At 35.7% G+C, this 27524-nt stretch overlaps 1 protein-coding gene and 1 pseudogene across 1 annotated transcript; both read right to left on the minus strand.

Annotated features, from left to right (window-relative positions):
- Positions 1-3952: 3952 nt before the first annotated feature.
- On the minus strand, positions 3953-5174 carry LOC132037026 (E3 ubiquitin-protein ligase RSL1-like; annotated as a pseudogene).
- A 9181-nt stretch (positions 5175-14355) lies between these two features.
- On the minus strand, positions 14356-23431 carry LOC132037215 (3-oxoacyl-[acyl-carrier-protein] synthase II, chloroplastic-like). Its single transcript, XM_059427689.1, has 14 exons — positions 23112-23431; positions 22073-22278; positions 21796-21999; positions 21390-21500; positions 21223-21318; positions 21029-21074; positions 20833-20912; positions 20062-20130; positions 19840-19924; positions 18358-18512; positions 18180-18260; positions 16054-16113; positions 15511-15662; positions 14356-14812 (listed from the first exon to the last, which is right to left on the minus strand). Exons 1-13 carry the CDS (start codon positions 23359-23361, stop codon positions 15546-15548), a joined length of 1560 nt encoding a protein of 519 aa, XP_059283672.1. The 5' UTR covers positions 23362-23431; the 3' UTR covers positions 14356-14812; positions 15511-15545.
- Positions 23432-27524: the final 4093 nt, after the last annotated feature.

Below are 27524 nucleotides of genomic sequence, written 5' to 3' on the forward strand. Positions count from 1 at the left end.
TTAATAAGTTAATGTCCGATTATTCATATAATCACCCAACTATTGTTCAACTATCACTAGATCGATAAGTTATTATTTAGAGTCACTCAACTGATGTTTAATTTTCATTAAATCAATAAATTAAAATTTAAGTATATGTCGAATGACTATTTTGACGTTCAATTATTATTAAGTTAATAGTTAATTATACATAACATGACTTAATTGAATATTAATTTGATAATAATTGAACATCAATCGAGTGACTTAATGAAGAATTACACGTAAGCAAATGTAAATAACAATTGGTTGCTTGCACAACTTCTTGTTGTTTATTGTAAACAATCAGTGTCTGTTTAAACAACCATTGATTGTTTACTATAATTTACAAAAAAAGTGGGTTCTTACGTAAACAACATGTGACTGCCCGAACAACTTCTTGTTGTTTATAGTAAATAATCAATACTTCTTTAAATAATCAATGATTGTTTACTACTAATAATTTACAACGAGTGTGATTCTCATGTAAACAACCTGGGTAACTTCTTGTTGTTTATTGTAAACAACTAGGGTGTGTTTAAACAATCACATATTTTTTAAATAATTTGTGGTTGTGCAAGCAGAATTTTAAGTCTATAAACCACAACTTTCATGTCTAAACAACTGCATGTTTTGTCGAAAAATACAACAATTAAATAAAAAAAAATTCCAAATTTAATAGATGCATATGGACATGAATTTTGTCTGCTCTCTTTGTAAATGTACCCTAGGATTAAAATCTAAACTTGCAATGGTTACATGCGTAAACAACCACAGATTAATTAAATAACTCGTGGTTGTTTATACATAAAGCCTGAACTTGCAAAGAGCCGATGCAAACGGACACAATTTTTTTAAACAACTCGTGATTGTTTAGTGCAAATACGAATTTGCACATGTTGCAGACGTAAACAATCATATTTTTTTTAAACAACTTAAGGTTGCTTATACACAAATCTGAACCAGCAAAAGTTGCATATATAAACAACCACGAATTGTTTAAACAACCATGAGTTGTTTATATATAGAGTCTGAATTGCACAGATTGCACCTGTAAATAATCTCATATTCTTAATATAACAACAATTTTCAAGGACGATTTTGATCTAGATCAATCCAAATCACATCCGAATGATCTTAAATTTTGTATTCAACCTCTAAATATCATTTTAACAAGTTCAAACAATACCCACTTCAAATCAACACAAAATCAAATTTGAAAAATCAAATCTCCTTATAACACAATATTCTTAGGTGAACTTTTAACGATCCCCAAGAACTCTTATTCAAAAATAATATATATTTTCAGATCTAAAGAAGAAGTTGGAGAAAAAGAAGAAAAATAAGAGAAGGAGGAGGAGGAGAAGAAGAGGAGGAGAAGAAGAAAAGAAAGAGATCGTATAAGAGAGGAAGAGGTGGTATGGTTTTTTTTTGGATTTTTTTACTTTTAATTATTGACCCTAAACTTTTAATAATTCTAATCTACCCCCCTTTAAACTTAATCAACCATGTAAAATAAAAAAAATAGAAAAAGAAAATAAAACCCCTTATCCTTCATTTCACTCTGAGATGTCCCTTTTACCTTATTTTCCCAACTTTCTTTGTCATGTTTTCTCTTCAGCCGAGATCTTTCAGAAACAGTCTTATATCCGTCAAAAAGTAAGGGGTGAGGATTGCGTACACTTTACCCTCTCCAGATTCACTTTGTGGGATTATGTTGGCTATGTTGTTGTTGTTGTTATAAATTATACTCCCTCCGTCTCAATCTATATGACAGTTTGACTTGACACAAAGTTTTAAAAAGAAAAGAAGTCTTTTGAAATTTGTGGTCTAAATAATCCTTAGATATTTGTGTGGAGGCTATAAATCATTTTATTAAAATTAAATGTAGCATATTATTTATTTAAGTTATTTCTAATTATAAAATAGTGATATTTTTTTTGGAACTGATTAAAAGAAAAGTGAGCTACATAATTGACGGGGATGGGGTAATATTTAACATTAAATGTATTCATAAGTGTTTTAAAAAGTCAAATAAAAATTTGTTGAGCTTCCTAACATAGTTTATAACTTGGGGTGCTTAGCCCGTGCTACGCACGGGCCTGACATTTGGATTAGAAAAGCAATATTAAAGATTGTATATTTGCTCTTCTCCACTTAAAAATAAGTATAAACACATAAACGTTACTATCAATTCATTTTGTATCTTTTAATCCTACAACAATTAAACTATTCATAGAAGCTTCCAAATCATAGTCCAATATTTGATCAAATAATACTTTGAAGAGAAGAAAAAAAATGGACAAACTGTTCCCTATGTGATCTACTTGGTGTTAATAATTGGAGTCACTATTTTTTTGGTATTAAATATCAAATAGGATAGTACTTATAAATACATAATTTTTTTTAGAACCCAGATAAAGAAGTTACGAATGCACTATTCATAATTTTGTCGAATTGCACCAACAAAATGCTAAGGAATAGATTATGTCATCCTAACAATGTGTAACATTTTAATTTTATTTTTAATTTAATATATGCGGGGTCTACCTTGTGTCATTAATGGATAGAATCGACGATGCGAGTGTTCTTGAAGATATAATCCTGTAATGATGAAAAAAGCGTGAGGAGAATTCGAAACTCGAAATGTTAGAAGGTGCAAAATCAATAGGTGCATGAGCTGCTACAATTGCTTCAGCAGAAGTTGCTATCGGTATTCCCTATTATGAGCCTACTCAGATCAAAACAAAACTAGTTGATTCTCTTTGACCGGCCGACTTATTGCAACCTTCCCATTTCCTGCTGAGATCCCAAGTCTCTAAGTGGGCCCTCTTGGCCACCCCACGGCCTTGGCTTTTTAGAGAATGCCATATATAGGTGCTTTATCATAAAAGAATCACTTTTAATTATGGGCATCTAGTTCATCTACCACTAAGGTAATACGTTGATAAATACCTGCGTATACTTTAGGCAACTTAAAAAAAAATGCCACACTTGAGTTAAATGGAAGTAATCAACCATGCATTCCAAGAAAGAGTAACGACTAAGGATTGAGTGGAGGGCCCCATAGGTATAGGGAAAGCTGACCTGCAGCTTTTTGGCTGACATGACAGTGACAAATAAATGATGAGCCTGAGGTATTTCAGTATAATATTAGGAAAATACGTTTATAAAGCAATAGAGTAAGATTATTTATAGCGCTAAGGTGACTGAATGCTGAAAATATCCTTACTTCAAATGACCAAGTTACCTTCGTGATGCAGCAGGCATTGTCAGAAAAAAGAAAGGAATAAATTGAAATGTTAAGGTTTTTAGTAATTTCACTTTGACCTGAAGCTCCTCACTTTCTCTCTTATTAATAAGTAGTAATACCTTACAAAATAGGACAAAGCGCATTATTTTTCCTTTTTCTTATATTTAGGATTTTGAAATAACTAAAATTAGGCATACTAAATCTTTTTTATTTGAATTACTATGTAGAAAGTCTTAATATTTAAAATTTTGTGTTTAATTTATAAATATATACTCATCAAAGAATACATGATGAACAGTATCAAATTAAACATTCTGATATCATAGCGTGTTAGAACATACATTTTTGACGGAGAATATGTGAAAAAAGAACATAGATTATACTCTCGATTTGAGAACCTATCGATGTTCATTTTCGTAGTTGTAGTTTGGTACCTTCTTTATTTAGGTACAACTCTTTTTTCTATTAACCCCAAGGTCGGATCTGTGTGATAATGTGAACCTAGATTTTAGGAAAATCTTGCAACCAGTATTAGCTGAACTTCTTAATGGCTAAACGTAAAAGGCATATTTGTTTAGAATATGGTCATAAAAAATGCACTAAAAGCAACAGTAAAACCCAAGTTAAAATTGCAATTTGAAGCTAAAAGAAAATCTTAGATGGAAATACACAAACTTTCGAACACACATCCAATTCAAAAATCTTATTAGCACATCATCCAATATGCAAGGTTCAATTCTAAAGCTGGAGAAGTACGTACAATTTAAAAGGAGTAATACAACAACTTGAACAGTAGACCAAATCAACGACCCCTTAGTACCAATTATACAACATATAGTGATTTGAAGCAATGTAAACACAATATTCATGGCAAAATTCTGATAAATACTATCCAGCATTCAATATCATTAACTACTCTTGGCAACTCCAATGTGCTTCGCTCCATGTTCCTCCACAGATGTAGCAAAACTCCAGTTTACACCTGAACCCACAATACATATATAGGATGATTAAACCACATGTAAACAAAACCATTTGTTAGGCTAAACTACTTACACAAGGTAATTAGTATAAATTATAAAGGAAATAATACTTGGTCTCCCACTGATTATAGATTGAAGAACAAACTTACACACACGTCATGTGTATACATCCATCAACTTTATCCACAATTGATTTGCAGTGAGGGCATGTCATCCATTTGAACTTCTTAGCAAGCTCCTCAACCTTTAAATCATCTTTTTTTAAACTTGTCACAATCATGCCCATCGTGCCATGGAACACGACACTGCGCACAGAATGGTCTTTGGCAGTGAGGACATGTACACTCGATTATGATCTCTTCATGATCATCACGATTATAAATGAGCGAAACATTACAATCTATATAAGGACAATTAATTTTTTCACCCATAGGAATAGTTGACTCGGTTAAGCCATCTTCCCACCTTGCGAAAACATTTTCAGGTATGATGGACCTACAAGGGGCAGGTTCAATTATGGCAGGACATCTCAAACCTGGACAAGTTACAGGAATTTTTTTTTGTTGTATCTTGGACTGGACATACTGGCTTAAGCAGTCAGAACAGAAAGAGTGATCAGAGAAGTTCTCTAGTTTGAACATTTCATCTGTTCCTTTTCTCTCAAAGCAAATATCACATAAAAGTACATTGGCTGATGACATGCTAAGATGGTTGATTCCTAAAGAGGCTTCAACAACCTCTTGGAGTTGCAGTTGCTCTGCACACTCGCCATCTGATAATATGTCAGTAGTATTGTTCTCATCATCAAAGAACCATGAAGAGGTACAGTCTGCCATGGAATTAATTAATTTGTCACTGGTTGGTTTGGAAGATTTTTGTTGGATGGCTTTGCAGATTTAGCTGGACTATTTGATGCATGGAGAGAGGGATTTATTTAGTCCTGCTATTAGGTATTGGAAAACGATACTTATAATAATTAAGTATCATCAAAGAGTTACCCCGAAAATACTTGGAAAGGAGACCCAAGACTTGGTGCAATGGATGGGTGAATATCCTCAATGTGACACTGACGCTGACACAAGCAAAGTGCTACAACTACACGTTAGCAATTTTGGCCTTTTCCTGTTAATTAACACATGCTAATAAACATGATCATTATAACAGAGACCAAGACATATGTGGGGTCCAGCCCCATATCGATGATTTAAGTGAAATGTTTATTTCTTTTGACAAAGTGTGTGAATGTGATCTGCAGCAATTTCCTTTTGCAGATACAATCTTTGAATTGGCACAGGCCAATTAATGCCAAGAGAAAAAATTGCACACTCCATCCCTATAAATAGGGAGCTCTCTTTCAGTTTAAAGACACACCAAAAATCTCAGACAATACATCTGAGTGAGAGCAAAGTGAGGTATACCATAGACTGTGTAAGAAAATAGTCTGTGAAGAAAAATAGAGTGTGAGTGATATCGTAGTGAGGTGAGAAAATCAAAAGAGTGTTATTTCTTTTGAGGGTGTAGTGGTCTTAGGAGTATTTGTACTCGTTACTACACAGTGTAAAATTCCTTGCTGTAGTGATATCAGTTGCTCATCTTGGCCGTGGTTTTTCCCTTATTCAGAAGGATTTCCACGTAAAATTCCGGTATCATTATTGCTTCATTTTATTCTTGCTGACTTAACCATAACTTAGTGTTCCGCGTTTATCACTAATACCGTAAATATTATTTTTGCGAGTCTATTTTATTCCCAACAAATGGTATCAGAGCCAAGGTTCGTAAGAGTATGCTCGTGGTTGCAAAGACACGGTCCGAACTTCCACATCGAAAAGAATTACTTTGGTCTCCGAATAAATAGTATTTGTATTTGTGATAAACGATGGAAGCCAACACTAGCAGAATGGTTGCTTTGAGTGGCGAAAATTATGCCATTTGGAAGGGCAAAATGGAAGATTTGCTTTATGTCAAGAATTTTCATCAACCTGTCTTTGACACTAAAATGCCTGCTAATAAATCAGATGAAGAGTGGAATTTGTTGCATCGATAGGTTTGCGGCTTTATTAGACAAAATTTTGGTTGACGATAATGTGTTGAACCATATTTTTGGGGAGACACGTATGCTCGGACTATGGGAGCATCTTGAAAGTTTGTATGCTTGGAAAACTGGTAACAACAAGATGTTTTTGATAAAGCAAATGCTGGGTTTAAAATACCACGATTGTTCCGCAATGACAGATCATCTGAATATTTTTCAGGGGATCATGAACCGCTTATTAAGCTATGGGCATTAATTTTGATGAAGAAATTCAAGGCTTGTTTCTACTTGGTTCCCCAGTTATTCTTGGGAAATTATTAGAACTTCATTATCAAATTCTCGCTCCGGATGGTGTGATCTCTATGGATCTTGCCAAGAGCGCTTTTTAAATGAAGAGATGAGAAGAAAATCTCAAGGTTCCTCCTCATCAAATGTCTTGGTGACTGACACTAGGGGAGAGGCAAGAATCGTGGTTCTCAAAATAGAGAACATCATAGAAGCAAATCCAGAAGCAGACTTATCATTGCGGGAAAAAAGGGCACACAAAGAAGTTCTACCGGATTTTGAAAAAGGAGAATAGAGATAAGGAGGAAAAGAAAGAAGATGGCAATCATGTTGCCGCTGTCACTACAGAAGATCTTGTTACTGTCCTTGATGCGGATTTGATAAATATTGCTTGTGATGAGTCAAGCTGGGTTGTGGACAGTGGTGTCGCATCTCATGTGACATCAAGGAAGGAATTTTTCTCATCCTATACTCCGGGTGACTTTGGAACTTTGAGTATGGGTAATGAGGCTATTATCTAGGGTGGGCCGGTGTTGGAACGATTTGTTTGGAAACTAGTATTGGAACTAAACTAGTTTTAAACAATGTAAAGCATGCACCTGATGTTCGTTTGCACTTGATCTCTGTTGGTGTTTTGGATGATGAGGGATATGTCAGTACCAATGGTGCTGGAAAGTGGAAGCTCACTAAGGGTTCCATGATTGTGGCTCGTGGCGAAAAGCGTCGTGGTCTATACTGGACTACGGCCTCTACCTGTGTTAATATGGTGAATGCAGTTGAGAGCAATAGCTCTTCAACGTTATGGCATAAGAGGCTTAGCCACATTAGCGAGAAAGGACTAAATGTTCTAGCCAAAAAGAAATTGTTGTCAAATTTCGAAAGTGCTAAATTAGAAAAATGTGAGCACTGCTTGGCTGGAAAACAAAATAGAGTTTCTTTCAAGTCTCCTCCTCCTTCAAGAAAGACAGAGTTGCTTGAGTTGGTGCATTCAGATTTATTTGGTCCAACGAAGACAAGGACTTTGGGTGGTGCACTTTACTTTGCTACTTTTATTGATGATTGCTCAAGGAAACTTTGGGTCTACGTCCAAAAGACTAAAGACCAAGTGTTGGGTGTCTTTAAGCGCTTTCGAGCTTTAGTTGAAAGAGAAACAGAAAGAAGTCGAAATGTATTCGCACAGATAACGGTGGTGAATATTGCGGACTGTTTGACGAATACTGCAAACAAAAGGGTATCAGACACCAAAAGACTCCTCCTAAGACTCCTCAACTTAATGGTTTGGTAGAGAGGATGAACAGGACCGTGATGGAAAGAGTTAGATGTTTGCTTTCTGAAGCAAAATTGCCGAACTCCTTTTGGGGTGAGACATTGTTGACCGTCGCACATGTTATTAATCTATCCCCTGCGGTTGCTTTGCAAAGTGATGTTCCAAATAGAGTTTGGTATGGCAAGGATGTTTTCTATGACCACTTGAAAGTGTTTGGTTGCAAAGCTTTTGTACATGTGCCTAAAGATGAGAGGTCAAAATTAACTTTGCAAGACAAAAGCGCATCTTTATTGGTTATGGCCTTGATGAGTTTGGTTACAGGCTATATGATCTAATTGAGAAGAAGGTCGTGATGTTATCTTCGTGGAGGATCAAACCATTGAAGATATTAACAAAGTGGAGAAGATAAAATCTTCATGTTCTGATGGTTTAGTTAATCTTGATCAAGTCCCTCATACAAATGTTGATGACGTTGGTGGGCTCGATGACGATAGTGATGCCTAGAATCATGTTCCAGATCAGCATATTGATGATGATAACGATGCTGCTATTGATGAGGTAGATGCTCCTACTCATGAAGTCGTGGATGAGTCAGATATTCCACTTAGAAGGTCTACTAGACAGCACGTTCCTTCTTCCCGTTATTTACCTAATGAGTATGTATTACTCAGCTCATGGGAGAACTTTGAATGTTATGAGGAGGCCATGAAAGATGAGTACAGGGATCAATGGATTGAAGCCATGCAAGATGAGATGAAATCTCTGCATGAGAACCATACTTATGAGTTGGTGAAATTGCCTAAGGGCATGAGAGCTTTGAAGAACAAGTGGGTGTTCAAAGTTAAAGCCAAGAACACGACTTGAAGCCCGAAACAAAGCTAGATTGGTTGTTAAGGGATTTGGTCAAAGGAAAGGTATTGACTTTGACGAAATATTTTCTCCTGTCGTGAAAATGTCCTCCATTCGGAAAGTTCTTGGTTTATCGCTAGTCTTGATTTGGAGATTGAGGGCTTTGATGGATGTGAAGACGCTTTTCTTCACGGTGACTTAGAAGGAGGATTTATATGGAACAACCCGAGGGCTTCAAGGCAAAAGGTACGAAAAATCTTGTATGCAAACTTAAGAAAAGTCTATATGGATTGAAGCAAGCTCCCGGACGGTGGTACAAGAAGTTTGAATCTGTATGGGGAGCAAGGCTATAAGAAGACTTCTTCAAATCACCGTGTGTTTGCACAAAAATTTTCTCGATGATGACTTTATCATCCTCACGCTATATGTGGATGATATGTTGATTGTAGGCGGGTGAATGCTTCCAAGATTGACGAGTTGAAGACACGGTTGAGTAAGTCTTTTGCAATGAAAGACTTGGGTCATGCTAAGCGATTTTTGGCATGAGAATTACTCGTTCAAGAGATGAAAGGAAGCTTTATTTGTCACAAAAAAAGTACATAGAACGTGTACTAGAGCGCTTCAATATGAAGAGTGCTAAATGGGTTAGCACACCTCTTCCTGGTCATCTGAAATTGAGCAAAAAGATGTGCCCTACAACAACGAAGGAAAAAGAGAGAATGGCCAAGATTCCTTATTCTACGTAGTCGGAAGTTTGATGTATGCAATGGTATGCACTCGACCAGATATTGCTCATGCAGTCAGTGTTGTTAGCAGATTTCTCGAAAATCCAGGGAAAAAGCTGTGAAGTGGATACTCAGGTATCTAAGAGGAAGCTCAGATGAATGCTTGTGTTTTGGAGGATAAAATCCAATCTTGAAGGGCTATCTGTGATTTTGATATGGCAGGTGACCTTGATAACGAAAAATCCACTACTGGATATTTGTTTACTTTTTCAGGGGGAGCTATATCATGGTAGTCGAAGTTGCAGAAGTGTGTCGCACTGTCTACAACTGAATCGGAGTATATTGCGACTACTGAAGCTGGCAAAGAGATGATATGACTCAGGAGATTCCTTCAAGAACTTGGATTGCAGCAAATAGAGTATGTTGTCTATTGTGACAGTCAGAGTGTAATAAAATTGAGCAAAAACTCCATGTACCATGCGAGAACAAAGCACATCGACGTCAGATATCATTGGATTCGTGATCAGGTTGAGAACGAATTGTTCCAGGTCAAGAAGGTTCACATGAGTGAAAATCCTGCAGATATGCTGACCAAGGTGGTACCGAGAGACAAGTTTGAATTGTGCAAAGAACTTGTCGGCATACACTCAAACTAGAAGCCCAGTGTACCCTCCTTCATGTGAATGGGTCTGGAGGGGGAGATTTGTGGGGTCCAGCCCCATACCCATGATTTAAGTGAAATGTTTATTTCCTTTGACAAAGTGTGTGAATGTGATCTGCAGCAATTTCCTTTTGCAGATACAATCTTTGAATTGGCATAGGCCAATTAATGCCAAGAGAAAAAATTGCACACTCCATCCCTATAAACAGGAGCCTCTTTCGGTTTAAAGACACACCAAAAATCTCGGACAATACATCCGAGTGAGAGAGCAAAGTGAGGTATACCATAGACTGTGTAAGAAAATAGTCTGTGAAGAAAAATAGAGTGTGAGTGATATTGTAGTGAGGTGGGAAAATCAAAAGAGTGTTATTTCTTTTGAGGGTGTAGTGGTCTTAGGAGTATTTGTACTCGTTACTACACAGTAAAAATTCCTTGCTATAGTGATATCAGTTGCTCCTCTTGGCCGTGGTTTTTCCCTTATTCGAAGGGTTTCCACGTAAAATTCCGGTGTCATTATTGCTTCATTTTATTCTTGCTGACTTAACCATAACTTAGTGTTCTGCGTTTATCACTAATACCGTGCATATTATTTTTGCGGGTCTATTTTATTCCCAACAACATAGTGGTTTAAAAAAGTATTATTTTGGATTATTAAGACGGTTAAGGAAATAATTTCACCCAAAAAGTCTGAATTGGCTCGGTCTTCCCATGTAAATATATGTAAAAAATTAGAGGCCGTCTATAAACTACCAAATCCGCTGACCCAAAGATGAAAGAAAAATAAAAATGTACTATACATATATTATGATATATATAAATCTTACTTGAGAAAGGATCTCAAGTAGCTACAGTATTGATAAGGCAATGAGCACATATGGCGCGTCGTGCTTGAGGTTCTGCCAAAAAGTGAATTTATAAACAAGGTTTTTGATCAGTTTCCAAAATGTGTTCTTTCGAGCTGCTCGGGAAAAAGTTTACGTAACTCGAACAAACAGCGTTTGCAAAAACATCATAGGAAACAATTATAAATCTAAATTTGAAAATTTTCAAACACACACCTAACAAACAGTTTGAAGTGTTAATTGGACAGTAGACTCAAAGGGCTTTAATTTGATACTTATCGAGACTCTAACGCATTATATATTGTGGGCTGTGCTCGTTTGAAGTTGGGAGTCTTCTTTCATGTTTTGTTTCCTTGGACCTTTCTACCGCTCCAAACCTTCCCCAATATACACAATAACCTTGTTAACATACTCCAAGGAATTTACTACCTCGTGTGGGTCCTCACACACGTCGAGACTAATTAATCAAGACATACATGCAGCATGTCTCGAATTCTTACATATAACATCCACAATGTAGACCTTAAGAAATCTTGTTTAGGAGGAGAACTATTCTCTCTCTATTTCTTGTATTCTCCTTTATTAGTGAAGTTTCTCATATATAATTAACCAAACTATGTTTAAATATAATGTCTCTCTTCGTATATTTCTCTTTTTTGTCTTATTTATCATCGTCTAAGATTTCTTTATTAACTTCCACATGACACTTGATTATTTTGTCGCAAGTACAGCCATCCGAGGCTTCTGATGGCGATCTGATAGGATCCATAGATATGTGAGAGTTTTTTTTTTTTTATGAAGGATAAAAAAAGATAAAGGAACAGTCTTCTCTTGGACAAACAAAGTCTTAACTAGCTGCAGACAAGTTGATAGCACAACTACAATCAAGATTATCAGTTAGAAAGTTTAGCACATAAATCAGGTGTTGGACTATAGGTGTTATACTCGGTTCAACATTCTGACATCAAATAGCTAAAAATATACATTAATGCATAAATCTTCCCGCAAATGGTCTTTGGTAGAGCATGTACCATTGATGATATACATATCATGCTTACGTCTTTTTAACTCATTTGAATACGCTAAGTTATAAATGTGAGAGCAATACCATTTTGTGCTTCACTGCTTTGGAAAGAGGGAATAGCAAGGTTAAGGAATCAGGTATGTGCTTGTAGTTCCAGAGGCATATCTAGCCTACAAGGTTAGGAATTGAACCCCAAATTTTCGACGCGGATTAATCAAAATTTATGTGTAAAAAATTACTAAAATTGCAATAAGTAGTAGATATAAACCCATAACTTTAAAAATATAATGGGTTCAATGTTAAGAATCTTAAGATTGAAACCATAGAATTTAAATCTGGATCCGCCTCTGGCTTGTACAACAACTCAATTTCATGAAAGCAAATATTTTGCTACTTGGAGAGAATTATGATTCATATGACGATCATTTGATACAAATTAGAACAATGATGCAAGCTCGTCTTTATATCATCCCCAATTAAATAACCATCAGCATGTTGAATAGTTTTCAAACTTATTTATGGCAATTAATTATAACAGTGGAGTGGATGCAAGCACGTGAACATAAAGAAAATAGAAAGATGATTTGACCAGTGAAGAAATTTTCATTTATGAGAAAACATACATAACAACGACGTCTCCTCGCTTGAATGCAGGTTCTACGCTGTCTCGATCTGCCATATATGTTTAAGAAAATTACAACACTTAGTCTGCACGTGAAATTTCTTTTTCTCTTAAAAGGTTATATGCCTAAGACAATGGTTTTCTTGAACAATGTAACTTCAAGCTAAAAGATTCATAACTAGCATGCTACTCACCGGAAAAGAAAAGAAAAAAAATGAAAGAAATGGAGTTTGTATAGAGAAACGTTTTGTCATTATAAACTCTCACACCTGATACTTCAGATAGGAAACTCAAAGGAAAAAAAAAAGTGATACTTGAGGTGTATTTTTTACCCTTATCTCTTATAAATTTGAAAAATTAAACTCCATCTTGATTTGTGTTGCGAAGTATAGACAGTTCCTAACCCAAATAAAAGAGAAGATTTGCGGTAGGTTGACCACCGATATAACAATAGCCTGGCTGTTATGAATTGTTTGAATGTAAATTTGTTGGAACATACCCACCTTGGCAGGCATTTGTCAACTGGTTGCTCAAGATAATTTGTGGCACTTTATAAAGGGATTTTTACATGATTATTCAGAAGGAGTAAAAATATTACCTGCTTGTACCTATTTATAAAAGCAACCCTTTAAAAAATTACACAGTACAATTTTGGACATGGTCCTTCAGGGTATACAATAGTTGTACACACGGGTTCTTTTGGTACGAGGGATAAGGATATATAATCCCGGGATTATATTTGAGATGATTTTATACCACGTTTGGTTGGAATAAAATCGCGGTATAACTAATGTCGATATTAGTTATCCCGGGATGGTAGTGTTATTTTATCCCTGTGGGAGAGTGGAATAACTAATCCCGGAATAACTAATCCCAAGATAAATTATCATGGGATAACTTGTTTCCAACCAAACGACCCCTCAAGTATACATTAATAAAAATAGTTTAATTACATTATTGTATACTATTAATAAGGTATATAACATGTGAGTTTTATACCGTAAAATATATAATGTACATATTTGATGGATATTTCATAAATATTTTTTTTCTAAATTGGTACGTTATGTAATAGTTTTCAAAATAAATATTATTGGTAATATATTGTGGCTGCATGAGCATCCGTGCGACACAATGCGTGACTAATTAAATGGTGGAACAGTAAACAATTGTGGTAAATTTGTAAATATTCACAAGCTAAGGGATCAAAATGCACATTTCAATGAATTGAATGTTAAATGTGCTTAGTTATATATAACAAAGACTAAATTAAAATTAACTAATAACTGACTTATAGTGCTATTAACCCAGTGTCCAATCTGTACTGTTATATTGCCAATTGGAATTCAAAAATAATCCAAGAATTTATGTAGAAAGGAATAGATCTCCTTCAAATGGTGAAGATACTGGAAGAATGTTGTGTCAAGATGTTTCTATTTAACTCTCTTTGAGGTCATTGCCAAAGGGTTGTGTTCACCAATTATGATTTTGATGCTGTATTACAATGGTTTCTTTTTGGAACATATTTATTTGCAATATCTAGGAGGCTAAAATTTTGTGTACTTGAGTAAAAAATAAATCGCCTTCCAAAACTGACAAAATAAATCATATTTACGTAGCTTCTATAGACTCAAACTGAAACGACTCAAACATTTCTACATTTTAACAATCACACTTTCACCATGAAGTTGATTTTTGGTAATCAGAAGAGTAATGCTGCTCTCCAATTTGTTGACTAATGAGTCATTCTTTAATCTTCTTTTTTTGGGCTTGGTGTGATACAATTGGTTTACATTGGAGACAACTTTGCCGGTGTTATCACCTTGACAAAGTTCTTCAGAGTTTGTCCACTCAAATATCAAGAAGGCAAATTTAAAGCTGTTGCAGAACATATGGTATACAAGAAAAACTAGTACACTAGGCATTAAGGGCAAGGGCCATATGCAACCACCTAAAGGTCACATAAATCATTTGCTGTTATGTGTAAGTATATATGAGAAACGATTTTAGTTTAATCTAGCAACGAGAAAAGGAGATTGTCATAACTACGGAGATATAAAATTTGATCCTTCCCCCATTCTTCACTTCAGGATCTTCTTTCTCCAAACAATCATCTAAAATGAATTCTGTATATCAGAGGGAAGTACCACCGTCATTTGACTATCTCCCAAAAGACAAATTGTTCGAGAGGAGGCCTCTTCTACAAGTGTCCGTCATGTAGCTCTGGGATCAAGGATCCTTTCAAATATTCCTAAAACAAATGAAACATATGCAATTAAGTACAATGATTTTAAGGCCGGGGTGGGGGTGGGTGGGTGTTTTAACTGTAAGAGAGAAAAAGAAGTGGGGAAAGGGAGGCTTTTTTCATTTGCTTTCCGTTGCAGATGTGTTAATAAACTGTAAATCAACGCTACAAATTGCTAGGAATATTTTAAAATAAAAGATGTTAACCCTTGGTGAATAGCCAAGCTCGCGTGATTCTTTTTATCATAAGGAAATCTGTTTAGCCAAACAGTTTGACAATTAGCCTTTAGTCATAGCTAACACTTCTTTTTTTGCCAAATAGGTGTTCTTTACCAATATCTTCAATCCACTTACTCAGGAAAGTCTTAGCAGCAAGGTGGACAAAGCCTAGAGGTATAGTTCTCGGTAAATCACCGCTCCCTTTTTCCAGACTCAAGATTCTCAAATTTGCTTCGATCACTGCTGCATGTGGGGTTTAGTAGGAAGCAGGTCCGATGAGTCTATAGAAGGGAGTGAAGTTCCGTTTCCCTCTATTTAGCAGAGACAAAATACAAGGTTGTTACATGTTAAAACAGTGATCCTTCTTCTCCTGTTTTGTTCCCTACCAAACAACTAATTAAACTTGCTAAAGTGAACACTTCAAAATACATGCCTTTCTTAATTTTTGGCACTTCTATCAATACAAACAAGCATGCACCTCCATACCTTGTATCTGTCAGATGCAATATTGCTCGAGAGATCTACTTGTAAGGAGCAAATAAGATTGATGAGTTGTGGCCACCAAATCCGAATGAATTAGATAATGCCACCTTAATATCCAGTCGTTCCTTTTTGGGACCCACAAGTATACTTGTATCCTGTTTCATTGATATTACATATCATCAGATGGGTTGATTACCAGATCAACAAAGAGTGAAAAGCTGCAACAGTGAAACAGGGGAGACAGGATATATCAAATGCTTTCTGTAGTCATGTCACATAAGAAATCTGTCTTGGTTGCAATATGAGAGAAAAGCCCGACTAATGGAGACAACGTGAATCAAACTAATAGACTTGTGAGTCATGTCTCGTGAGTTTTTCATTTCCATAAAGACTCCACTCCACTGTAGACCAGCCTTTGACGATAAAGTAACGAAATCAGAGAAGCATTCTTAGCAGTTTTCATATGATAAAATTCTATACTTGTGATGATATATCATGCTTAAATGAACAAGAAATAGTTACAATGCACAGAAGATGAATACTTACCACGCCTTCATCTGGGGTTTCAAGATTAATATTTGGATGAACCCAGCCAGTTCTTATTGCCTGAAAAGTCCCATCCTAACTGTCAGTTAGAAATTCCAGCCAGATAATTTTTGCAAGAGTTAAGGAACGAGGCACGTTTAAGAGTATAGTCAAGGACGATTTACAGGATGAAATCTGTAACCATCAATCACCTTAAGTACAAATTCTGTAACATCTATGTCCTATCAGATTAATTCATCACAAACAAACTATAACAAAATATGAATCTGCTAAAGCAAATGTCCAAAATGTGTCTATCTTCATCATACTTTCCACTGTCTAGGCAGATTACAGTGAATAGCAGATTCAAGAACAGAAATAATCCAATCAGAACCTCAGTCTTGCGTCAATTACACTGCAAGGAAGTATGCAGCAGCAGAAAATGATCTTTGAATTCTCTCAAAATAGGTAGTCACTAATCCTACAATCCTCTACTGGAAAACAATGTTCATATCTCCTCTCATAACCAAAATAGACTACCCCCACATAATAACAAAATTTAGATAAAGTTTGCTCTTTTGCTTCTTCAGTCAGCGTCTATTTGAATAATTTAAGGTTACAAAGTTATTCTACTCCCAATTCTTTTGTGCTCTCTTCAAGCTAGAGTAACGCACAGCGGCAACAATGACTGCAAAAAGCAACAACTTCTAACATAAAATAAAATAACCAATATGGAAAGTTCCCGCTGTGCATTGTTTCAAGGCTCCCACCCCAATATTCCTTTGACAATGTCTTCTACAGGTATGATTTTCTTCTTTTAAAAGTCAGATTACATATACTTCTATGAATGTGGTATCTTCCTTGTACAAGTATGCTGTCTTTTCTTCTTCTTTTTTCTTTTTAAAAAATATGATTTTATCATTTTAAAAATTAGATAGTTGGATTACATCCTAAAACAACTATGAATTTGGTAAACCTAGCTATGAAAAGCATAGACCAGCTGGACTCGTACACCAAAGCGTAATTGAAGCGTGCAGGCGCGCGCGCACACACGGTGCAAGAAAAGCATAAAGACAAACCTTGATCATGTGGACAAAGGAACTAAAAGAATTGCCATTACATGAAATATATGAAAGAAAAATCGTGACAATCAAGTCCAAATCCATATTAATCTTCTGAATCAGCTCAAAAAGTCTAGTTTTAGATTTCTAGGTGTGATCTAGGGATTAGCTTTTATACTACAACAACAACATACCAGTGTGATCCCACAAGTGGGGTCTGGGGAGGGTGGAGTGCACGCAGACCGTACCCCTACCTTGTGAGATAGAGAGGTTGGTTCTGATAGCTTTTATATTATAATACTAATTTTGAATTCCTGATCACTAACATATTTATCAATCGTTTAGGAATTAATACAAAACTTTTGTTAACATATAAATACATCACTTCGCAAGAGAATATTTTTGGTTAGTGCCCCCTTGATGTCATGGCCGTTCCAGCACACATTATCGCTTTGATACTTGCACAAAAGTGCCGCTTAAGAGAAACGTCGCCATCATTGCACACAGTTTCAGGACTTAAGAGTGTATCCACCTGGGCCCTTTTTTTATAGAACTAAGTTGGTTAAATTCATTTTGTATAGCTCTATATCATTTACATCCTAGTGTACCTTATGACCACCTCACCTGGAATTATTCAAAGATTTAAAAGGCCACTCTTTTTTTTTTTTTTTTTTTTCTTGTTGTTGGGATAAGGACAGTTTCGAAAGGCCACTCTTTTTATTCATCTGTAGAGAGCAACAATAGGATGTCTTATACATAACAAGAACTCATTTCACTGATTTGTTGCTTCACCAATTCCCTCAAAAGGACTGCAGAAAAATAGTATGAAATGTGTATTTACTAATGACCTTCTCTAGTTCAATTTGATGTTTACAAATAACAGAATAATTTGGTCTATTCCACAGTCCGACACCAAAATAATGTCCAAATCACCCAACAAGGCTACACAAGCCAAAATATCAGAAATTGCAGCCAGGAAATCTACAATTATGCAAGAAAATAGTTGGATGAATTGTTACACAAGAAACTAGAAAGCAGCTGAATTGCAGGTGCAGCAGACATTGCGGTTTTAAGAGATAAAGGCACCTGAATAGTTGCCACAGCTTCTACAGCACCAGCAGCTCCAAGCAGGTGACCAATCATGGATTTTGTGGAGTTAACTCGCAACTGAAAACATAGAGCAGCGACTGATTAAGCAGCTGAATCGAAAACCTGAGAGGACTGGCATGGACACAGTAGTACAATGAGAACACTTCAATCTAACCTCTGGATTCTGGCCAAAACAATGAACAAGAGCTTGATACTCCTTAAGATCTCCTGCTGGTGTGGATGTAGCATGCGCATTGATGTAGTTCACATCTTCCTTGGATACACCCGACTGAGCTAATGCATTTTCTACACATAGGATGACTCCAGTTCCTGCTCGTTTAAGGAATAGAAAAGTTCAGAGCTTCGCTTCTCAGTAAACATGAGATAGTGCATTCTTATTATGTTAAGCTATCTTCTGTTCTGATTAAGCTACCATTTGTGCAAGTACATCTATCTAAGAATCTTTCAAATACGTATATCAGAAAATCATAGAACTTGAGGAAATAGGCTTGATGAATATAACTGCAAAACACAAAAAAGAAGCTAAGAAATGTTATATCATTAAACTCACTACAAACCAGGAAGAAGCAGTTTATTTTGAGATCTGCGTTAACATGAGAAAAGGAATGACGTCAAGACGGCAAGATAGGTGGGCACACAGAGGAGTCCATCTGGAGCTTTGTGTTACTCATGCATCCCATGAAAGGAAATTCTTATAAAATGCCAATAAAGGAGTTAATGCATTGTGGACCAAAATCTTGTTCCACAAAATCTTGGTGACTAAGAAAAATATGCAAGTTATAGGTTATGAGGTAAGAGAAGAAACAAAAATTGTACAAAAGAAGCCAACATATAATTAAGGGATCAAATCCTATTATATGGTTAGGGCGGTACCTTTATGAGATGGATGGAGAGACACATTCAATAATACCTATTGCTATAGTTGTTAGAAAAAGCAAGGCACCACATATTTAAAGCCATAGATACTGAAGAGGTTTTAGGAGATGTATTACCCTAACCGTTCAGCCACAAGACTTCCCTGTCAGAATATAGACCCCTCCAGAGTATAAGATGTTGAGAGTGATGGAATCATATAATGGAGGCCTCTATGTCACAGCTAGTTGTTGCAGGGGTAAATTAAACTTAAAGGGTTCCGTTTCATCATGCACAAAGTAAATCTTACAGTTGATATGCAATTCCTAAGAAAAGCAAGGCAATCCTAGACAATCCCGCAAGGAAAAAGGGAAAAGGTGTCCGACAGGCCCATCTAGAAATCAAGAAATTTCAATGTTCAAATTCTTTTTTTATTTTGCACCCAAACATACCTCTGTATCGTTCCAATTTTTTCCGATGTCCCCAAAGGGACTGTCACCCAAAAACATACCTTTATTGACCAATGAAAAGAACCCCACTAATCCAATAACTTAGCAAGAGTATCTTGCTCTACCATACAAATTTTGGATGAAAATTGCAACACATCTGTTATATGGACTCGTCTACCAGTACGGATACGATAACGGTGTGAACAACTGGGTACATGCAATTTTTTGCTAAGTTTTACTGAAGTTTAAGGAATGCATAAAAAGAATATCCATGTCACACCCGTCCAACACGGGCACATCTACGCAAAGTTAAGGATATCGAGAGAGATAATTACCTTTAGGATGAGGCTCTGTCATGTGATAAGCATCACAAGTAAAACTTCCACCTAGAAATTCAGCATAGATTGTTGCACCTCTTTGCTGCTCATGAAATTAAAAAAGGGAAACTTAAAACAATTATATGGCGAGGGATTGTCTTTTTGTCTTTCAAATTCTGTTTTGAGGATCAACAAGTGGGTGAGCAAGAAAGTATTTATAGACTTTGAAGCGTAAATCACCTTGGCATGCTCAAGTTCTTCCAGAAGCAGGACTCCAGCTCCTTCACCCATAACAAATCCATCGCGATTCTGTCCAAGGATTAAGATAAAAATAAGAAGCAATTCTCACTAAATACTCTACAGACATACATGCACAGCCACAAAAAGGATGGGGTTGAAATCTTGCAGTGCTATTGCTTCAATTTGTACATAGCAACTAGCATAAGCACATAGAACATATGAGCTAGAACATGGAAATAAGTATATAATGAAAGTAGTAATTTATTGATGTGGTATTGGAAGAGGGCCACTATAACATGTATGCAAAAATGTTGAGAATCCCACAAAGAGACATGATTCTCTATAAAGTGCGTCCAATCGTCCATAGTGACTGGAATATCATATTTGCTCCAAAAGTAGACCAAAAATATAAATACCCCACCAACATAAACAATAAGTGTTTTCAATCCTACAAAATATTCTCGTATGCCTCTCTTCACAAAGTCCACATGAGTGTCAATGGAGCTACATGGTCGTAAATTCTGAAGAAAATATGAAATACGGCAAGTTCAATCTCGGGAAAGCTGCAATGTTGGATATGCATAACTCACTCAGTCAACAAAAGAAAAATTCAAAGCCGATTATTCTAATTCTCTATTAGATCACAAACCCAAGAACTGCAATAAAAATAGCACAAGTCCACTAGAAGCACCACTTCATTCCACATAAAAAATTGTTTTAACAACCAGAGGGAAAGCAGAGGACAAGAGCAAAAGATTTACAAGACATTACACTATCCCAAGGCCGAGAAGCTCTTGCGGGGTCGGTATTTCGTTGTGAAAGTGCTCTGCATGCAACAAATCCTCCCAATCCTGCAAAAGAAAAAACAAAATAACATAAAAAGCTATATAAAACAGCAGTTTTACAAGGTAACTAACAATCTCAGCTTGATAGACTAATTTCAGTTAAGAAAGAACAGATAATATACCGATTGGTATAATTGCCGCATCTGATCCACCGCACAGCATCAAGTCCTGCATTGTCAGTGTGTAAAAGAGAGAACTAAGATACTAAGAATGTTAATCCTTGGGAGTAATTTGTCTATGCATAAGGAACTTTATGAACAACGGTAAGACGATACTGAATCCTCTGCTTCCTATGACTTAAAGGCAGGGAACTTACAGCTTCACCTCTAATGATGTGGTTAGCAGCATTTAAGATGCAGAAGTTGCTTGTAGCACATGCTGTTGAAATTGAATAATTTGGACCCATCCATCCCTGCAATTGAGTTTGTAAGCAGGCACACAAACATCACAGATGGTAACTGGAAACTTATAACTTTGGCTAACCAGGTCCATGGCAAGCATGGCAGAACCCATGTTTGTAGTTGCAAATGGGACACAAAAAGGATTCATCTTCCTATAGGAAATCCTCAGAGCCTCTATTGCATCATGAAAAACCTGCTCAAGTAAAGCCAGTCAGTTAGAGAGTAGTCACTTAATTTGGTTCTAGCAAAGAGTCTAGAGCCTACATATTGGTGTGCTTATGGGTTCTATCTTAGGAGATTTCAATACATGGGCAATCATGTACAACTCGTTGCTTCAGTTATATATGAGATGTTGGCAACCAAATAGAGCTGATCCAAAAACATATAAACGACAAAAGAAAATGGAAAACAAAAAAGTGGCATATATAACCGGTGAAAGTTTCATCAAAATTATGATTGATGAAAGAAAAAGAAAAAAAGTGGATCACCTTCATCCCACCCATAGCAGAGCCAATTAAAACTCCACATCTTCTTTTATCCAATTCATTCATCATGTCTTCAGTAATTCCACCATCTGACAGTGCTTTCTTACCAGCCGTTAGCATGTAAAGCATGAACTTATCCATTCTTTTAGAAAGTTTGGGTGCAATCCAGCCATCGGTTGAGAAAGACTTGATCTCTCCAGCAATTCTCTGCGATTTGTACCTCATTATCAATATTTAACTAACTAAAGTTGAAGAAAACAAGCCCAAGAAGAAGACATACTGTTGGATACTGTGAACAATCAAAAGCTTCTATTTCACTTATGCCACTGACACCTTGAAGCAGGTTGTCATAAAACGTATCGGGATCATGACCAACCGGTGTAGACACACCCATCCCTGTCACAACAACTCGCCTTTCTTTGGTTGGAGGTTTCTTCTTTATTGCGACTTCCATGGCCGGTTGGGAAGCAATTGCCATCACCTCTCCTAGTACAAGGAGCGGCCAAGTACGTCAAAATCTATGTAGGAAAGTTGATAGCTTAAGGAAAGCGTATTAGAAAATGATGTAGATGATTACAACTTTGTAGTTCAGTGTGGAGCACTTCAAAGAAAACCCAATCATGTAGTTGATGCAGGAGTGTTTGGTATGACAGAAAATATTTTCCATGATCAAATCATTTTAAAACATTCAGTCATCGCGTCGAAAATATTTTCTACCAAAAAAGGGGAAAATGAATTCCTTTACGCCCCACCAATAATTACAACTCCTAAACTTGTCGCAGCCAACACGTATGATAGACGCTGTTTTCAATCTCTAAGACTAAAAAATATCACGCACATACTTTATCTTCAACCTTACATGATTATCATAAACACCTAGTATTTTATGCTCAACCAAACTTTAGAAAAGAACCAAGAAATGATTTCAGGTAAAACATATTCCCTCACACCAAAAGCACAAGGTGACCCGACCCGTATGAGAAAACACATTAGTGGTAGCCCCAAAAAACATCCAAGAAAACATAGTCCAAGCATGAACCCGAAATCCAAGAAGAAACAAGTTTGCAGGCATTATTAAGATACAAGAGAATTGCATGATGTAGCCCAGAAAACTCACATTGCCAAAAATGAGGTGACTAGAATAATGAAATAAACACACTGAGTAACTGGCTATAAGAATGAAGCATGCAGCCTTTAAAATAGACACACTCAAAATAACAAATGCATGACTTTCCATTCCGATACAATCCAATTCTTCACCGAACCTTAAAATTAACGAAAAGAATTAGAACCGGTGGAAAAAAGAAAGAAAGAATTACCTGTTTGAGCACTAGAAATGAGGCTAGGAGCAGCTGCGGATCCGCTAAAGGAGGCATTATTATCGACAAAGAAAGAATTGGAAGAGGAAAAGTGATGATTTGTACTGAATGTAACGCCATTGTTGTTGGATTTGGACTTGAACAAAACCCTTGTTCTACTTTTGGAAATCCGAAAGAAAGAATCAACTATCTCATGGTCACCAGAGTTTAACATGCATGATGACCCAATCACCCATGTCGATGACGCCATTCTAATCAAACCTTTATATGTACCTGTGAATCAATGCTGAAATATGCAGGGGGCCGGGCGGAGAGTTCAGTTCAACGAGCACAAGGGTGGGTTGGGGGGCTATTCGTGGGGTTGCTTAAATCTGAGAGAGAGAGAGAGATGAAGAAATCGAAATGTTGTCGTTTACCTGGATCTCTGCTCTCTATAAACTATAAGTATATAAATATAAAAACACCATCCCAGAGCCAAGCTTTTATTTTCTCCTTTTTTAAATTTAATATTTTCCTTTGTTTAATTGTTATTTTTGTTTTAACATAAGACTATATCTGAGTCCTCAAACAGACAGAGCCAGCCAAGTGCTCTACCACTCTTATAACTCCAAATCTTAGCTCTTATCTATGTCTGATGTGCCATCGCAATATGCAAACAAAATTTATACTCCAAACAAGTTAAACACCTCATATTTTATAAGAATAGGCCCAGTATAATTTCATAAGGTGTGCCCATTATAATTCCACAAGGTGAGGTTTAGCAAGTATAGAGTCAAGAGTGTGCGCAGATCTTATCCTTATCTTGTCAAGATAGAGAGACTGTTTTTAATAAACCAACGGCTCCATAAAAAGGACGGCTAATTATAAATAATAAAATAAAAATTATTTGGTCCAGTAAGCTTTTAATACACGATCCAATGTAAGAAAATCCCTAATTTCACTAAGGCTTTTATATACAAGCTTACCTGATTATCCAAGACTATTTTGATCTAAAAGGTTCAATTGGATCTTCTTTGTTGAAATATATATATGTATATGTGTGTGTGAATTGTACGCCGAATTTACCTGATAAAAAAAATCTATGTAATAATAAATGAAGGTTAAAACTTATCTTGGATTATAAGTTCAAATTCTACTACACTCTAATATTTTGTATTCCTGTAAATTTCTGGCTCTACTATTATATTTAATGATCCGAGTAATTACTTACTCCCTCCATTTCATTTTTACTTGGCCCATGTTGACTTTGCAAACCTTTTTTTTTTTTTAAATTATTAAGGGTATATTTTACTAAATTAACCTTATTAATGATGCTTTGAAAATCTAAATTTGACTATTAATATTTTATATAGTTATTTAATACTAGGTCAGTATGGGAAAAAAGTATTAAAACTTTCTTGACTTGTTAAAAAGAACAAATAAAGAAAAAATCTATTTTTATTACAGGGAAAATCTATTTTTATTACAGGGACGAAGTAAAATTAAACAAGGGAGGATATTAAATAGAAAGTGGGAGGGAAGCGCCCGGGTTGGCGAGGTTGGATATTTCGTAGAACAAAGGGGATGAACAACGTGAATATTCTTTTTATATTATGGTGTACTCCGTCAAGGTGGGATTACTATTAAATTTTCTAAGTTTCAACCAATAACATCTTAGCTGACGAAAATCGAAATAAATGGACATGCCAAAATCTTTAGTCATAGAGAAATCATTACAATCCATCTTCAACTCTAAATAAAATCTATTGTGGTGATGATATTGCAAGGGAGGTCTTGCCAAAATAGCTCCACACCAAGATTGCTCAGCAACATAAATAAGACTTGTTTCGTTCCATGTTTTACTCACGGCCTCATATAGTACTCAGTACTTATCTCTAACGACTTATGCACTCCATTATCTGATAAAAACTTATCCACAACGATTGTTTGCACCAAATCAACGTATGCATGATATGTTTTGAATATATTCAACTATCACTTAATCATGGTTAATTAATGTATATATTCACTTCATATAATCACTTAACCACGTTAAGTTACATTGATTGTGGGCAAGGAACACCTCAACTCAGTAAATTTCCTCACCATAATTTATCATTTCTACTTTCAGTTTTCTGGGGAATTTTTAAAGTAATTGATTGGACAAGCAAAAGTTTCAACCACAATTTTCTCTCATATTTATTGGGAGTAGAAATGGGATTGAATAGTGAATAGGACTAATGCGAGAAACCAATTAAATGAAATGTAAGTCTTGGGTGCCTCCATTAAATATACCAACCAACCCTTCAATTCTATAAATGGAACATGTTTTGTCTTGAAATTATCAACTGTAGAAACGATATTATATTATGCAGCATAAATGATGAAAAAGTAGTCAAAGGGATTTACAGCAGAATGAGGAGTATTGATACAAAGGAGACCCCTTTGGCAGTTTGGCCATTTACCGAAAGAACTAGGTGTTTTGCATCCATAGTTAGCCAAGAAACGTTACCCCTTTGGTTTGCTTGCGTGAATTGGAATAATAAAGGACGGAGGAAGTGCTGAGTTAGGAACCTGTCATTGTCAATGAGTAATTTTGTGGTCTCACATGAACCACCCTATGTACCACACCTCTTTTTTAATTTAGGATAAAGGGACAAATTTGAGCCGACAGCCTATCGGAAACAGCTTGCGACCTTTACAAGATAGGGATAAGGTCTGCGTGCACACAACCTTCCCTAGATCCCACTTGTGGGATTATACTGAGATCTTTTTCTTGTTGGTCAAATTTGTCTATGAACTATGCGAAATGAAATAGATTTGTCCTAAGTTAATAGTTGGAGCCAAATATGCCCTCCATTTACTAGTTGGGGTCAAATTTGCCTTTGAACTATGCGAAATGGAATAAATTTGCCCTCATTTTTAAACGGTGAAAGCTTACCACCCGATGATGTCACGAACACGTAATTAAGGGTTAATTTTTTAAATAGAGGGTAAATTTGAACCTTTCTCTCAAAGTTCAAGGTCAAATTTGACCCTTCCCCCTAATTTTTTTTAGTTTTTCTTATTCATCTTTTCTCTCTTCGCGGCACTACCTCTACTACCAAGCTACTGAAGCCTCAACATCTTTGTGATCACAAGTAGTCCAACTATCGGATAAGTAAATTTCAACTATCTAATTAGATAATTTTAACATGTATATGTATTAGGAAATTCACTAAATATTCATAAATATTTAATTGTGGATTCAGTTATCATAATCTCTACTAATTTTAAAGATGTTACTCCCTCCGGATAAAAAAGAGCGTCCATTTAGCCTTTTTTTTCTTGAGTCAAAAAGAGTGTCCACACATCAAATCAAGAAAGAATTTACCTTATTTTTCCAGATTTACCCCTGTTAAGTGCTATGAGATCCAATCCCAATACCTATTTAATTAGGGACAGTTTAGTCAAATTGCTTATTTTTTTCTAGAAATTAATATTTTTTTAGGAGTGTGCAAATAACTAAGTGAATTCCCTTTTTAATCCGGAGGGAGTATAAGAACTCATAAATTTCAAATTATGAATCCGCTTCTCCACAGCCACTCTAGGATATCTGTTGTATTTCTGCATTAAATGGAAGCAGACAGCAGGACTGCAAGTGCAATTAATAAGGATTTTGTTGCTTGATGATGTACTGCTCCCCAAATCCAAATCATTAATATTCAGGTTTTTCAAAGGCAAAAGACAACCATGCCTAATTTCTAGCTTACATCATTTATGAACTAGTTTTGGTGTCCAACCAACTGGTCTTTGGGACACTTAAGCCAATAATAAAATGATGCAGAATGAGTATACCTAATTTTATGTGGCTGATTATTTTAGTTTTTTCATCTTATAATTTTCTACTAACCAAATATTGCAATAACAATGTTGGTGGGTTTAGTTTAATTGGTGGAGAACTATGTTAGTGGTTTTGAAATAGAAGTAAATCATCACCAATAAATGTAGAAAACTGAAGGAATTGACAGTAGGTGGTAAAGGGGTTGTCCAAACTAGAGACTTTATGGAGAACAGAACTAATTAACTAACTGTGACCAGAAAATAGAAATGCTGGCAGAATATCCACGATAATAATAATTGATAAAAGTACAAAAGAAAATCAATTGATTTGTTTGTCAACTGGCTTAGAGCCCATTTGGATTTGCTAATAAGTTGGTCAAATCAGTTTATAAATCATTTTTAATTTATTTGGATATTTGGTAAAAATCAAAAATAACTTAAATTAAGTTAAAAAGTGCTTAAAATAAGCCAAAACCAAGAAGTTGTTCAACCTCAATTTTTTTTTTTGCTTAAAAGCCATTTTGATTTGACCAACAACTTTACCCTTTTATCCCTTATATTTTCTATTAATTCCAATATTACCCTTACTTCTAAAAATCCTTTAAGCACTTT

The sequence above is a fragment of the Lycium ferocissimum genome, chromosome 11 (assembly GCF_029784015.1).
Source record: "Lycium ferocissimum isolate CSIRO_LF1 chromosome 11, AGI_CSIRO_Lferr_CH_V1, whole genome shotgun sequence".
Taxonomy (NCBI): domain Eukaryota; kingdom Viridiplantae; phylum Streptophyta; class Magnoliopsida; order Solanales; family Solanaceae; genus Lycium; species Lycium ferocissimum.

Excerpts from the sequence above, each read along its gene's own strand:
- LOC132037215 (XM_059427689.1), bottom strand. The coding sequence starts at position 23,361 with ATGGCGTCATCGACATGGGTGATTGGGTCATCATGCATGTTAAACTCT. Across the intron at positions 22,279-23,111 it reads CATTTCTAGTGCTCAAACAG|GAGAGGTGATGGCAATTGCT; the intron begins GTAATTCTTTCT and ends TCCTTGTACTAG. Across the intron at positions 18,261-18,357 it reads GTTTTGGCCAGAATCCAGAG|TTGCGAGTTAACTCCACAAA; the intron begins GTTAGATTGAAG and ends CTATGTTTTCAG.